The sequence below is a fragment of the Ictalurus furcatus genome, chromosome 16 (genome assembly GCF_023375685.1).
Source record: "Ictalurus furcatus strain D&B chromosome 16, Billie_1.0, whole genome shotgun sequence".
Classification (NCBI taxonomy): domain Eukaryota; kingdom Metazoa; phylum Chordata; class Actinopteri; order Siluriformes; family Ictaluridae; genus Ictalurus; species Ictalurus furcatus.
This window is the reverse complement of record NC_071270.1, coordinates 8,985,831-9,002,194: the sequence shown is the minus strand read 5'-3', so window position 1 is coordinate 9,002,194 and position 16,364 is coordinate 8,985,831. Positions and strand designations below refer to the sequence as shown.

Sequence of the window (16,364 nt, the reverse complement as noted above, 5' to 3'; positions counted from 1 at the left end):
TGTGCTTGTGTACTGCTCTGTGTTGTTATGTATAGTTTGCTTCCTTAAAATACACATAGTGTTCTGCACGGTTGCAGCATTTGGGTGAAGAGTCTAATTGAAGATAATGTCATTTGGAATTCCCATTTGCATTCAGAGGATGCATAAGATGAAGTCATGAGATTCTAGATTTGGTACTTTATATCTTCTGCCTTCCTATTTATGCTTTGTATGAAATGAGGGTTCATAGTTGCAGTGATAAGGAGACAGTGTGCTCTGCACTACAAGAATAATCACAGTGATTCACCAGGGAATTACTGCAGATAGAAATATACTGGAGGTATATTTCAAAAGGGTCAGAAGAAAACAGTTTTCTGTTATAAAAAGGCTAGAGTGCATACAAAGGAAAGTGCGTTCTTCTTAGATAATTATGCAGTAGCACCAAAGTGTCACTTTTTGGACTTGCAGTGGAAGTTGTTTTATGTTGAAACTGGAATTGCTGGAATGACTCTGTGCTGTTCTGTTTATTTGTAGTGAAGTAACGGCACTAAAGCAATATAGCAAGATGAACACTCTGTTTCTCCTCACCTTCCTCTCCGTGTGCCATGCAGAGAACTTTGACCAGGCTTACGATTTGTCACCTTACAGGATCACTTACATCTCAGGTAGGTCAGATGATCAATATCACACATGTATTTTGAAGTGCAGACATCCCCAGACCCAAGCATTTCTAAGCCATTTACATAATATTAATATTTATCATATTTGAATGATGTTTTCAGAATATGTTTTAGTATCTGCAATTTCTTAGGTTTATTTAATGTTTAAATAATTTATCAGTTCTGGGGTTTGATTTATTTAAACCACACCTTGGATGTTACTTTGTCCCTCTTGAGTTTTATCATAGCCAGGTGAACTGGAGGAATAACATTAGTGTTGAAATGCTTGGCTTCAAAGTCTTTCTTGGCACCTGAGTCGGTGCATTGAGTTTCTGTCAGCTCAAGATCGCCATAGAATCATTAAGAATTATAGAACACGTCTAATAATTCACATAGAATCTTCAATCTTCATGAATCAATTGCTTATCAGCTACATTGCTTAGCTGATATGGGACAAACTCCATAACTTCCATAACCTTAATAACTTTTGTAAAACCAGATGAAAGTATTTTAAGTTGTGATTGGAAGAAATTGTCAACATATATATTTATTGAACAAAATTGAAAACAGAATACAGGCAGCTTTCATGATGTTAGAAGTTCTTTTATCAAAGTGTGTAAACCAGGGTTGTCAAACTCAAAGTCTGGCCAGGCCACAACAATATATTTGTGAGCCTTTCAAGGGCCATAAAAGAAAGCCCCAAACTGTTGCCACAAAGTTGGAAGCACATAATTGTGTAGGATGTCTTTATATGCTGTAGCATTACAATTTCCATTCACTGGAGTTAAGGGGCCCAAACATGTTCTAGCATGACAATACCCCTTATGCGCAAAGCAAGATCTATGAAGACATGGTTTGCCAAGGTTGGTGTAGAAGAACTCCAGTGGCCAGCAAAGATACCTGACCTCAACCCCAGTGAACACATTTTTAACTGAGCAAAAGTATAGGAAAAGATCGTCTTAAAATAAATTTAAATAAATCACACATAATATTTGGTTGCATATCCCTTGCTTGCAAAAACTGCATCAAGTCGGTGACTCACTGACATCACTGTTGCAAGAACTGTTGTTCTTTTGTGATGCTTTTGCAGGCTTGTACCACAGTTTATTTCAGTTGTTGCATGGTGGGGGGGGGGGGGGGGGGGTTCTTTCTTGTCTCCTGCATGCTTAATTGAGTTAAGGTCTGGTGACCAGATATACATTAAGCCAGTCTAAAACCTTCCACTTTTTTTCCCTGTTAAAACCCTTTGTTGTGTTGGCAGTGTGTTCTGGGTCACTGTCTTGCTGCATGATGAAGTTCCTCTCAGTTTGATTGTATGTATTTCTCTGTAAAATATTTTAGATTTCAGATTGTCAGAATGTAATTGTTGACATCTGAATTAATTCTGTTGCTGCACCTTGTGGCATGGCCTCTATATTTCTGCTCTTGAAGCCTTTTTTGAAAAGTGGATTGTGATACCTTCATCCCTGTCCTGTGGAGATTGTTGGTGATGTTACTGACGTTTGTTTGGGGTTTTTCTTCACAGATGTCTTTTTAGCAAAGAGTTGAACAAACTCTGAATTGCAGAGTAAGTTTTGAGTTCACAAAACCCAACAAATCCAATCTGGTTTATTAAGGTTAACAGGTTTCATGGCGCTGGTTATCAAATTTCTCAGTCAACCCAGATTTTAGCCCTGAATCAAGGTTTACTCAGCGTGTGCATGCACATAAAAGCCAGACGTTTGCAGCAAACAGCCAATAGCAATCAACATGGGGAAAAGCAGGTGTGCATACTTACGGTTGAAGAGCAAGAAATTATTATACAGAAATATGAGGAATTTAAAACAACACTAAGCGCAGAAACCAACACTGTTGTGGCTGACAAAGCTCAGGAAATTGCTAATTGTGTAAATACGTAAGTTTACTTTTACAGGCTCACAGTGAGAATAAATGATTTGAAAACTTAAAACTCCAACATATTTCATGTAATTTCATTTAATATAAAGTCAATAATTAAAATTAAATATTAATATTATATACATAAATTTGTGAAAAAATATTAGGACAGGAATAATGCCACCGCATGAGTGTGAAGTAAGAGTGTGGCATCGGCTCTTTTTCTTTGTCAGATTTTTAATGTGTGGTTCAAGAAGCTGTCATAGGTAAACTATACCATCTGCTGAAAATCAACATCTTTTGCACAGATGGTCATTGGGAAAAGCCAAAGAATTGTGTCTGTTCCTAAAAGTTTTTTCCCATTGAAGTGCCATTATTATTACTGGAGCTCCAAGCTCCACAGGATTCCCACAGATGGTGAAGCCATCACTAGAAACACTAAAGGTGCTTCAGATTTATTTCACTTTGCTCATATCTGATTGATGAAATTTGGGTTTGAGTTCTCTTACCCAGAATAAAACATACTCTGGAGCAGGTCAGCCATGTACTGTAAGTTACCATGGCGATGAAACACAATCTTGTTGAGACTGAAAATCTAGAGTTTGCTCAAACTAAACACAAAATTACCTGGGTAGCCACCAATGCACACCAATACACACCAATGTATGTATGTATGTATGTATGTATGTATGTATATATCTATCTATCTATCTATCTATCTATCTATCTATATATATATATATATATATATATATATATATATATATATATATATATATATATATATATATAGGATATTTACATAGCGTGTACACACACATGCACACACACACTGTACCCTACATACAGTCCCCTCCCCTTGGAATAGCAAGGCCAATTCAATTGTTTTTGATGAAGACTGAAGACATTTGGGTTTGAGTTCAAAGGATGAATATTAGAGGAGATTTTAAAATTTCACCGTTTATTTTTTGTTCTATGTGTGTCTTTTGTGATGCTTTTCCAGGTTTTTTACTACAGCCTCTTTTGTTGTTTGTTTGTTTCGGGGGGTTTCTTGCTTCAGATGCATGCTCAATTGACTTAAGGTCTGGTGATTGACTTGGCCAGTCTAAAACTTACCAGTGATATATATTAACATAGTCCTTTGTTGAGTTGGCAGTGTGTTTTGGATCATTGTCTTGCTGCATGATTTCCTCTTGATTCATTTGTATTCATTTCTCTGTAAATTGGCAGACAAAATGTTCAGGTAAACCTTTGGATTCATTCTGCTGCTACCATCACAAGTATTATTATATTATCAATAAAGATTAGTGAGCCTGTTCCAGAAGCAGCCTTGCAAGCCCAAGCCATGACGCTACCTCCACTAAGTTTCACAGATGAGCTTCCATGTTTTGGATCATGAGCAGAGCCTTTCTTTCTACACTCATTGGCCTTTCCATCACTTTGATAGAGGTCATTTTGTTTCCAGAACTTTTGTAATCTCTGTATTTCTTTTGCAAAGTCATCAGCTGTTGTGGTGGTCCTTGGCCAACCCATTCGGTGTCTGTTGCTCAGTACACCAGTGGTTTCTTTCTTTATCAGGACATTCCAAATTGTTGTATTGGCTATGCCCATTGTTTGTGCAATGCCTTTGATTGATTTTCCCTCTTTTCTCAGCTTGAAAATGGTTTGCTTTTCTCCCATAAACAGCTCTCTTATCTTCATGTTTGCTTATTCTTTTTAACAACAAATTCAATCTTCACAGGTGAAATGGAAGGCTAAAATCAAGAGTAAATTTTCAGAGCTATTTATTGTTTAAACAATCAATCTAACAGGACACACCTAAGTAACAAGTTAGTCACATGTTAAAATATTTTTGCTCACCTACAAATTGGGTGGTCTGATACAAAATGTTCTATGTCATTTAACACATCTACTGTAGGTCTTATAGGGTTTCCCCATATCAAAAATACAGTATGTAATGGTAAAAAAGAAATTTAAAAAGAACTCAAAGAATGTTATCTTATATGATAAAAATATACAATATAAGTTCCTCCAGAAAGCATTCACCCCTCAATGATTATTTCTCTTTCTGTTGTACTGCAACATCAAATTTAAATATATCAGCATGGGATTCTGATATATTTTTCTGACAGAATTTTTTCCTGCTCCTTTTGAAGTGACATCTCCACAGAAACAAAATTATGGACTGGCCAGGTTCTCGTCAGCAATTTGCATACAGTCCCCTCCAAAAATATTGGAGCCATCTTAAATTACTATTATGACTACTAAATCATACATTCATTCATTATCTCAAGCATTCATTAGGACTATCTGAAGTAGGCTTCCAGTTAGAAAATATATATATTACCAGTTGTCAGTAACTGTGGCATATGATGAGCAATAATATAAAATAAGAATAAGAGATTTAACCTCATAGCCTGTGCACATAACAGGGAATAACAGTCTCAAGGTTGTTTAATCAATCTTTACTGAGCCTGACAGGAGTAAGAGTTGTTCTGTATTCTTAAAATGTTTTAATGAACAACCATTCAATATGAGAGGGTGTACCCTGACTAAGCTTGCATTGTGCATATTGGCTGACAGTTTTTTTTTCTTTTTTCACAGAAATGATGATAGCTTTGCAATAAACATAAAGCTAATAATAAGTACAGTTGCAAATGCAAAATAAATACATAAAGTAAATGATCCAGATAATTCAACCAAAAACCTATTTGTTTGTTTTTCTACAAACATGTCACAAAACAACAATGATCAACAAGTACAGTACAGGGTCTATAATTATTTGGAGAGTAATTTTGCCTCTGTACACCACCACAATGGATTTGAAGTAAAGCAACCAAGATTGAAGTGTAGACTTTCAACTTTAATTCAAGTGGTTTAACAAAAAAAAAAAAAATTGCATTAACAGTTTAGGAATTCCAGCCATTTTTACATAGTCCCTCAATTTTCACTGGCTCAAAAGTAATTAGATAATTGACTGATAAGCAGTTTCATGGCCAGGTGTGGCCTGTTTCCTTGTTATTTCATAACAAATTAAGGATATAAAAGGTCTGGAGTTGATTTCACCAATACACTTGAGGAGGTAGGCATATCATTGACATTGAAGTCTACAACCAAGAAAACCACCTGGTTTTCTTCATGAATGCAAATACAGGGGGTTTACCTTTAAGATGCAAACCACTGGTAACACTCAAGAACAGAAACGTCAGATTAGACTTTGCTAGAAAACATCTAAAAAAAAAAAAAAAAAAAAAGGCTGCCTGGTTTTCAAGGTGAAATTAGAGTTAGGTGTTTTCAATCAGTGGGATGACAATCAGGTGTGAGTGAGTGCCTTATTTAATTAAAAGAACAGAGATCTTCAAAACACATGTCTGTGTTCACCATCAGGAGAACGCTGAACAACAATGGTGTGCATGACAGGGTTGCAAGGAGAAAACCACTGCTCTCAAAAAAGAACATTGGTGCCTATTTGCAGTTTGCTAAAGAACAGGTGGACAAGCCAGAAGGCGGTTAGAAAAATGTTTTGTGGACAGATGAGTCCAAACTAGAACTTTTTGGTTTAAATATGAAGCATTATGTTTGGAGAAAGGAAAACACTGCATTCTGGCATAAGAACTTTATCCAATCTACATTTACATTTACATATACATTTATTAATTTAGCAGACGCTTTTATCCAAAGCGGCTTACAAATGAGAAAATGGAAGCAAAGCGATATCGAGCAGAAAACAATACAAGTAGTGCTACCATACAAGATCCATTAATTGAGTTCCAGAAGAAGCAAAGTGCGCAGAGTAGAGGTGTAAGTGCCAGAATGTAAGTTTTAAAATTTTTTCAATTTTATTTATTTATTTATTTATTTTAGGGGTTGGTTAGGTGTTCACGGAAGAGGTGGGTCTTTAGCTGTTTCTTGAAGATGGTGACAGATTCTGTGGTCCGGATTGAGGTTGGAAGTTCATTCGACCACTGAGGAACAGTTAGTTTGAAGGCTCTGGAAAGGGACCTTGAGCCACGCTGAGTAGGTACTATTAAGCATCAGTCATTTTTGATCGCAGATTGCGTGAGGGAACATAACACTTCAGGAGAGTGTTGAGGTAGGAGGGTGCTGTTCCAGACAAGGTCTTGTAGGTGAGCATCAAGGCCTTGAATTTGATGCGGGTGGCTACAGGAAACCAGTGGAGGGACATGAAGAGGGGTGTGACATGGGGTCTCTTGGGATGGTTGAAGACGAGGTGTGCTGCTGCATTCTGAATCATTTGAAGGGGTTTGATGGAGCTGGCTGGGATGCCCGATAGTAGTGAGTTGCAGTAGTCCAGTTTTGAGATAACTAGAGCCTGGACTAGTAGTTGTGTAGCCTGTTCAGTGAGGTAGGGTCTGATTTTCTTGATGTTTTACAGGATGAACCTACAGGACCATGCAGTTGTTGAGATGTGGTCTGTAAAGGTCAAGCTGTCATCAAGAATCACCCCAAGGTTCCTGGCCATTGTGGTAGGCTTGAGTGTGGTTGAGCCGAGCTGTACAGTGAGGTTGTGGTTGACTGAGGGACCGGCTGGGATGACGAGAAGCTCAGATTTTGCCAGATTGAGCTTAAGGTGGTGTTCCCTCATATGTGAAACATGCTGGTGGTAGAATCATGGTTTGGGCCTGCTTTACTGCATCTGGGCCTGGATGGCTTGTCATCATTGAGGGAACAATGAATTCTGAATTTTACCAGCAAATTCTAAAGGAAAATTACATGACATCTGTCCATGAACTGAATCTCAAGAGAAAGTGGGTCATGCAGGAAGACAACAATCCTAAGCACAAGTTCTACCAAAGAATGGTTAAAGAAAAATAAAGTTAATGTTTTGGAATGGCTAAGTCAATGTCCTGACTTTAATTCAATAGAAATGTTGTAGAACGACCTGAAGCAAGCAGTTCATGTGGGGAAACCCAACAACATCCCAGAGTTGAAGTGAGTAATGGCTAAAATTCCTCCAAGCTGATGTGCAGGACTGATCAACAGTTACCATTAATTTTTAGTTGCAGTTATTGCTGCACAAGGGGGTCACATCAGATACTGAAAGCAAAGGTTCACATACTTTTGACACTCACAGATATGTAATATTGGATCATTTTCCTAAATAAATAAATGACCAAGTATCATATTTTTTCTCATTTGTTTAATTGGATTTCCTTTATCTACTTTTAGGACTTGTGCTCCAGAACACCAAACTGCCAAAAGTTCAGCTTGTATAGAGCTAGTCACAATTCTTTATGATTAACTAATCTTGTGCATTTGTTATTAACACCTGGCTGCTAATTACTCTCCTAATAAGTGTGGAAGTAGGAAGGATGTACTTATTTTTTTTCCCCACATGATTTCTGAATGTTGGTTTATTATTTTTTGGGAAAGAATGACTACATATTGAAATCTGTTGTGTGTTTTAGTTGTCAATTGAGGTTATTTGTTGGTCTATAGAATTTGGTGAAGATCACACAATTGTTATTTAGGCTCTGATAAATAAAAATATTGAATTGAAGGAGACTGTACTTTCTTTTTCTCATGACTGTATGTATTGGGGCTGTTTCGCAGCTGGGCATGCTTGGCTTTTATGAAATTAACACAGAAATGATGGCAGGAACATAAAGTCAGTGTTTTGCAATACAAATCTAAGTTTTTTTGTAACTCTTTTGAAAACCTGTTGTCTGATCTGAAGACAGAAACTTAAAATATTGTGGATAGAGGAGTATGCAAGATACTCTACAAGTGTCTCCAGTCTTGATATCCTGTAAACTCTCCAATTTTACAGGAAGAAGATCAGAGTACCCTGGACTACTGGCTGCAAAACAGCCCTAAAGCATCAATAGTCCAGGGGGGCTTCACCAAATGTTAATTGTGGCGTTGCCAATAACTGTAAAATCAGGCTTTTGTAGAAATAAACTGTACTACTTACGAAATTATTGAATTTTTTTTTTTTTTTTTTTAAATTGTGAAAACCCCATATGGATAAGCATTAAATTCCCTTCATTGAATGGGATAAATTTTATACATTTATTTTTGCTTAATTTCATGAAGGATTGCAAATAATTCCAACGGTACCTGTAATCTAGTATGAAGGCCAGGTTCATTTGCAAACTTAAGCTGAAAAATCTTGCCACCCTGATTTGTTGAAATATATTTGGTATTAACTAAATTTCACATTTTCACATTAGGAGGAATTTGCCTAAGCCAAACTGTACAAAGATTTATGAATTGCCAACATATAGCTAAGAATAGGTGTAGTGACTGTAGTCTTTATTAGAAAGACTTTCAGCTGGCTTAATGGACATTGGATGATTTTGATTAATTCACTTCAACTAAAGAAAGAATAGAGAAAGCTACTTTCCCACTAGTGGATAATTGGCCCACATTGAATTTTCTATTCACAAACATTCAGGAGTGGTTTGGTTTTTCTGAAATGTAGCAATCATGATCATTCATACACTTAGACACTTAGACACTTATACACTTAGACCACAAGCAAGGTCTCACAGTTAATTCACTGACTTGATATAAACAAGGCTTTGCCGTGAAAATTCTTTGTTATTATAAAACTAATAAAAAATTGTTTTATAGCAGTAATAAAATGTCTTATACTTGGCTGTTAAGAGAGTGTCTCTAATTTTAGTTTTAATTATTTATTAGCTGTTTTTTTTCTTTACTAGAACACAAAGATCACTGTTGTTTACAAATAGTTACAAGAGACTGTCATTTGTACAATGATCTACAGTGTGTCACGAGTTCCCCTTTAAGCAGCGCACTGTGGAGCATGTGAGCGCGCGTGCATGAGCAGGTGCGCGAGCACCTGCTTTTCCCTTGTGGACAATCGTGACATTTCGACACGTGCATTTGTTTATGTTTCTGTCATGTCTCCTCCCCGTTCTGTCATTGGTTGTAGTCTCACGTGTGTCTGAATTGCCCTCAGCCGTCAGCCGTTACAACGCTGATTATCTCCACATATATACGGCGCGCCTCCCAGCACACAACGCAGAATGTTGAATGAGTCAGATAGTCGATTAGTTTAGAGTCCTTACGATAGAGAGCCACAGTTATAGTCATAGTTTCATGTTTCGTTTCTTAGTCTTAGTTCATAGTTCATGTCGTGTAGTTTCGTTTGTTAAGTTCACGCTGGTTTCTCCGCTACCAGTCCCTCGCTGCTGTTTCTGTTTCATGTTTGGTATATCGACCCTGTATCCCGAGACCACGACGTTGATTCCTCCCTTGCCTCGTTTATGCCTGTTTGCCGATCGCCTGAACCTTGCATGTTACTGGATTCCGTTTTTGGATCACGTTTTGGATTTGTCTGCCTGTCTCTCTGTAAATAAAACTGTTGTTCAACCTGCACTTGCATCTTACCTTATCTCCGTTGCGTCACGATACGTGACACAGTGGTTCTTGAAAGTTTGTGAACCCTTTAGAAGTGTTCAGATTTTCACAAGTCCTAAAAGTAGATAAAGAGAACCCAATAAAATAAATGAGACAAAAATATTATACTTGGTCATTTATTTACTGAGGGAAATGATCTAATATTACATATTTGTGAGTGGCAAAAGTATGTGAACCTTTGTTTTTAGGATCTGGTATGACCCCCTTGTGCAGCAATAACTGCAACTAAACTGTTGATCAGTCCTGCACATTGGCTTGGAGGAATTTTAACCCATTCCTCAGTACAGAACAACTTCAACTGTGGGATGTTGGTGGGTTTCCTCACATGAACTGCTTGCTTGCTTCAGGTCCTTCCACAACATTTCTATTAGATTAAGGTCAGGACTTTGACTTGGCCATTCCAAAACATTAACTTTATTCTTTTTTAACCATTCTTTGGTAGAAGGACTTGTGTGCTGAGGCTAGTTGCATCTAGAATTCTAGATTTCAAACACCACTGTATGAACTAAAAATGCCATTTAAACATGGTAAATACTTTTTAGATTTGTTTTCAAATATTAAGGAGCTTTTTACACTTCCTTTTTTTCAGAAAATGGGCCTGGATTGTCTGTTAAGACAGAACAAGCCAAAGTGGTGTCTTACCGGGGGGGAAATGTAACACTGCCATGCACGTTTCAAAGGAACCCCACATTTGGCCCCAATCCTAAAATGAGGATAAAGTGGACTAAGTTAACATCAGATTATCTGAAAGAGATTGATGTTTTTGTAGCTATGGGTTTCCATAAGAAGAGCTATGGTAGTTTCCATGGCCGTGTGCATCTACGTGGTGCCAGTGAGAATGATGCGTCACTGGTCATTAGTGAGATAACATTGGAGGACTATGGGAGATACAAATGTGAGGTGATTGACAGTCTGGAGGATGGCACTGCAGTGGTGTCCCTCAATCTGCAAGGTAACAATGTCACAATTTATTATTATTTATTTATTCATTTATTTATTATATTATTATTATTTTTTATTTTTATTTTTTTTTTATTTATTTATTTTTTCAAATGTAACAGTGTTATAACATAATTATGAACTTAACATTTCACACTTAACTAGCTGGTTCAAAAAGCTAGTGTAAGCAGTTTGGAGGTGAAAATAATTTTCTTCAATAAGTAAAAGATATACCACCTTATTTCCAAAGCAGTGTTTAGGCAAATTCTAATTAAGGCTTTAATTTGATGGCATTTACACCCATTCAGGTTTATAGTAGGACTGTAGTAAACGGGTTTATTTTCTTAATAATCTAAAACTTTAAAGAATTAAGTCTAAAATACAAGCTAAATAAATAGTTTTTCCCTTTTCCCTAACTAAATAAATAGTTTTTCCATATTTAGGTCAAACTATTTTACTGTTATATAATGGCACATTTATAAATTCTTGAATGACTGAATCACGGGATGTGTAAAATCACAAATTAGCAGGACAAGAGCATGATGTGACAAATCAGGGGGTAAACCTTATTCATTTAGACCAAATTTATATTAAGGTGATAGATTGTAATACTAAATAGAATATTAAATATCATATATAAGACTATAATGAAAGATACCAGGCTGCCTAACAAAGGACTTGACTGAGAAATCTTTCTGCAGGTGTAGTTTTCCCGTATTTCCCACCTCATGGCCGCTACAACCTGAACTTCCAAGATGCTGAGAAAGCCTGTCAAGACCAGGATGCCATCATGGCCTCCTTTGACCAGCTGTATGATGCTTGGAGGGAAGGGCTAGACTGGTGCAATGCTGGTTGGCTTAGTGATGGATCAGTGCAGTACCCAATCACCAAACCTCGAGAGCCATGTGGAGGGAAGAACACAATCCCTGGCATAAGGAATTATGGAATGCAAGACAAGGAAAAGAACAGATATGATGTCTTCTGTTTCACATCAAAGTACAAAGGTTTGTATAATTGTTGGTATAAGCTAATTTTATTAAGGCACAAATTGCATTGATTAAATTGTAATACAGCTTTCCCAGTTGAAGATAAAAGTTACCTTTACCAAATTTTAATGGCCATTTTATGACATTAACCTTTACAACTGGAGTAGGCAAAATCATCACTGTCACTCTATACCAAACCTGCATAGTCCAGCACTGAAGCAGATGCTTTTCTCTAGATACATACTATCCATCCTGAATTGTCTTAATAGAAAATAAACCCTCAATGTTAAAAATAAACCCTTAATGTTAATGCTAAAAAAACAGAATCTTAGAACCTTAACACTCCATTTATGAACATTATTTTGGACTCTTTAGGGCGTTTCTACTACCTTACACCATCTTTGAAGATGACATATGATGAAGCAGTGCTGGCATGTCAAAAGGATGGTGCTCAGATTGCTAAGGTGGGCCAAATGTATGCAGCATGGAAGCTGCTGGGCTATGATCGTTGTGATGTTGGCTGGCTGGCTGATGGAAGTGTGCGCTACCCCATCTCACGTCCACGTCGCCGCTGTAGCCCCACAGAGGCTGCTGTGCGCTTCTCCGGTTTCCCAGACAAGAAACACAAACTGTATGGGGTCTACTGCTTCAAAGGGTACAACTGAGACATGCTTAGTTTAATACAATAGAAAGTGTAGAGGATGAGTCAGCATGAGTAAAACTGTGACATTTATTAAAATACTGTATTAAGAAGGTAATTATTTAGTGTTTTGGAAGGTTTTGAAGACAAGTTAGCAAAAAAAAAAAAAAACCTTCTTCTCAGTAGCATGTTTGTTCCATAAAACAGCAATACCATAAAATTATTCTCAACAATCATGCAAACAATATTTTTGGGAGTCTAAATGGTTATTTACTCATACATTGTGAACTTCAGTATCACATGAGGAAATGAGAGTGGATAACAAATTATGCTAAACATCGATATAGCATCTCAGTAGTAATGTGGCAGTAAAGCCTCAAAGTACCTGACTAATACATTTGAGCACATTGTTATTCAGTGGTATTGTACTCTAAGATAATTGAAATGGTGGATAAAATAAACTTTTTATATAAAGAATAAGATCAAACAAGTAATCAGTCTAGTATTTAGCCATCATTTAATCTCTCTCTCTCTCTCTCTCTCTCTCTCTCTCTGTCATAAAGTTTTTTCATCATCCTCACAGGGTGCTAAAAGGTTTTATGTTCTTTGGCTATATGTTTTTTTATTATTATTATTTTGTTTCAAAAAGACATTTAATGTGTGGACCAACTTTTAAGTTTTTATACTAAACATTAAGTCTTCATACTGTCATAGTGAAGACCCAAACACTCACAGTGTTCTAGAATTGTTTATGTAGAAATATTATAATAATCTATAATGGTATCACTGCTGTATATCTTTCTGAAATGCCATCTTTATACAATTGACCCCTACAACTGTACTGTTGTTATCAAGTGTTTTAGGATAGTGACCCAACTATTCAAAGAGGAGGATACAAAAAACTTCACTGATCTCATAATTATTTATGGCTCATTCCATGTGACCAGGGAGAGGCATAATTTTCCCTCAAGATATTAAACAGCCTATGTCATTCAGACATAGAATTTTATTTATTTTAGTATGTTTTTTTATATTCTCTATTTGTATTTGACAAAGTTTTCAAGACAAAGGACAAAACACCAAACTTACATTATCTGTGTAATCAAAATAAAAATTAGCAAATACATTGTTGGTTTATAATATATAATCTTCAACTTAAAAAAACACCTTCACTGTTTGTGTGGGTGGAACAAGACAACACAAATTGTGAGTTACACAATTTGTTGCAGTTTTAAAATCTCGAGAGCACAACACTGATGTGTCTGTTGAAAGAAATGTAATGTATGGTCCACCATATAAGGGAGGAAAAAGAGCACAAGGTTATATCTCCAGTAGAGCATGCAAAATTTTTAAGGTTAAGGTTACCCAAATAACATCTGGAAAGCAATGGCACAGCACACGGGATCGCCAGCATTGTTAAACATTAAACATTTTAAACATTTACTTTGAGTTTGTTGTTCTGTATTTCAACTGAAGAAAATATACTCAGCAAAAAAAGAAATGCCATCTCACATTAAACTGCTTTTATTTCCATGCGTAAATGTGCAAATATTTGTATTAACATAAAAACATTCAACAACTGAGACATAAGCCTCCATGCAGCAGGCGTATGGTATGTTCAGGTGAGCAGGCACCTTAGGCATCTTTCTTCTGGTGTTTTTCAGAGTCAGTAGAAAGGTCTTTTTAGTGTCCTAAGTTATTGTAACTGTGACCTTAATTGCCTACTGCCTGTAAACTGTTAGTGTCTTAAGGACTGTTCCATAGGTTCATGTGCAATAATTGTTTATGGTTCACTGAACAAGCAAGAAAAACATTGTTTAAATCCTTTCCAATAAAGATCTGTAACGCTTATTTGTATTTTACAAAGTTATCTTTAAAATACAGTCTCTTGAAAAAGGGATGTTTCTTTTTATGCTGAGTATAGTATTGATTAAAGATGCAGGAAGTACAACACTTTGACTGCCAAGTTAAACCATAAATGTAAAACTGAGCATTGTTTTACATATGACGGACATGTGCTACTTTAGGTACCAAATTTAGTTACCAACTTAAATAGAATTTGCTCTTGAGAATATTAAAATATTTGAAATAGAACTCAAGTTTTAGTTATCTCTTTGGCAACTGTATCCTACTCTTGCCATGGTCATGCCGAAATCATCGCCGAACTATGTTTCCCATCAGCCACTGCACCACACTGGCCCATGTCACATGACTGTTTGCATTTGTTTCATATTTTGGTTAAATGAGCACTAGTATTTAAGTCGTGTATTTTTGGATGTGTAGTCTGTGGCGGCCATGTTTGTATGCCATAGTGTATTTTGGGAAACTCAGTTTGCTGACTGAGATGTCCTGACAACTGTAGCCTTGTTTACAATCTCAATCATTGCAGGTTTTGGAATAATTTGTCCTTTGTAGGACAAATTTTTGACCAAACCAAAACCAAACAAGGTTTTGATCTGTGTAACGACAGAGCTGTACTAAATTAAAGAATGGAATTGGTAGTAAAGTTTTTTTGAGCACATTTCTTGAGAAACGATAGAGTGTGTGTGTGTGTGTGTGTGTGTGTGTGTGTGTATGTATATATATACATATATATATATATATATATATATATATATATATATATATATATATATATATATATAACTAGGACTTATTTCATCTCAGAAATATTGCTAAGTAACATAGACTTTGTGTTGCCTGATCTCTTGAATCAACCCCTCATAGATATCAGACTTCAACTTGGCACCAGGAATGAGCAGTGATCCCTTTTCTCTAAAGGTTCTGTTAGCCTGTTCAAGTTTCAACTCTGCATCACATGCAAAGGGGTGAATAACAAAGATATCTGGCCACCTGAATAGAAGAAGAAGTGGATTCCAGAGGGGACAATATCCCTGTTTCATCAGTAGATAAATAGCATGAGTCGTTGGGGTGATTACAAGCACACATTGATGGGGAACTGTACAAACAGTCAGCATGATTGCAGAGAAGGGGTCCACGAGCTGAGACTACCTTCTTATCTGACCATCTAAATCAGTCACTGTTGCAGGCAGTCAAGAAGGAAAATTACCCTCTGGCAGCTGGGATGACCCAAGGATGACTCTGAGAACTGCCATCATGTTCAAATGTGTTTATTTGCATTATACAAAAATACACAAATATTTAATTACAATGATTACCAATGACTTTAATGAAAAGACCTATATAATATAAATGCTTTGGTGTACAGTTGTATAAGTAGATACTATATAAACCTTACATCAACATTCATGGTGCTTATATGGCTGCACCCCACCTTGGCTGCACAGACCACATCTCTGTCATGCTAATCCCAGCATACAGACCACTTCTACAATGTGCTGCCCAGTTCTGAAACGGGTGAAAACCTGGTGTGAGTGAGCCATTTCAGCACTTTCAGTTTTGAGCACACAAACTGGAATATGTACGGAGAGGCTGCTACATACAACCACACCACAGATTTGGGGGAATACACAGCTGGCTACATAGATCACCACACATGCAAACTAGAAACCATAGATGAGTCATCAGCTGAGTCGGTATGTTTGAAATTCAACTCCTTTAACCATTTCTGGCAGGTTTATAGACAGTGCATTTTTATCATCTTCGTCCACTTAAGTTTCAATGGAAAGTACCTATTCAGCACTTTAACTAAAGTCTCAAAGGACATTAGTGTTGCTGTCACTTAACTTCTCTTTGTCTAACGTTAGGAAGCTAGTTAGCTACAACAACACACTAGTTAGTTTATTAGCTAGTCACTGAGGCTAAGCAGTGTTGGATGGTAGTTAGCTAGCTGGCTAATTAGTTAGGTTTCATACATCACAACAAAGTTGCACAGTTCATGGAAGTAAAATATGGCGG

The 16,364-nt window shown here is 36.6% G+C and overlaps 1 protein-coding gene across 9 annotated transcripts in view; it reads left to right on the top strand.

Moving 5' to 3' along the window:
- hapln1b (hyaluronan and proteoglycan link protein 1b) overlaps window positions 1-14,906 on the top strand; it is a 32,936-nt gene extending 18,030 nt beyond the window's left edge. For all 9 annotated transcript variants that reach the window (XM_053645452.1, XM_053645446.1, XM_053645453.1 and 6 more), the window contains 4 exons: window positions 514-644; window positions 10,510-10,872; window positions 11,561-11,863; window positions 12,221-14,906. In XM_053645452.1, the coding sequence (XP_053501427.1) occupies window positions 514-644; window positions 10,510-10,872; window positions 11,561-11,863; window positions 12,221-12,510 (1,087 nt within the window). In that variant the 3' untranslated portion in view covers window positions 12,511-14,906. The remainder of the gene's footprint in view (window positions 1-513; window positions 645-10,509; window positions 10,873-11,560; window positions 11,864-12,220) is intronic.
- The last annotated feature ends 1,458 nt before the right edge of the window (window positions 14,907-16,364 follow it).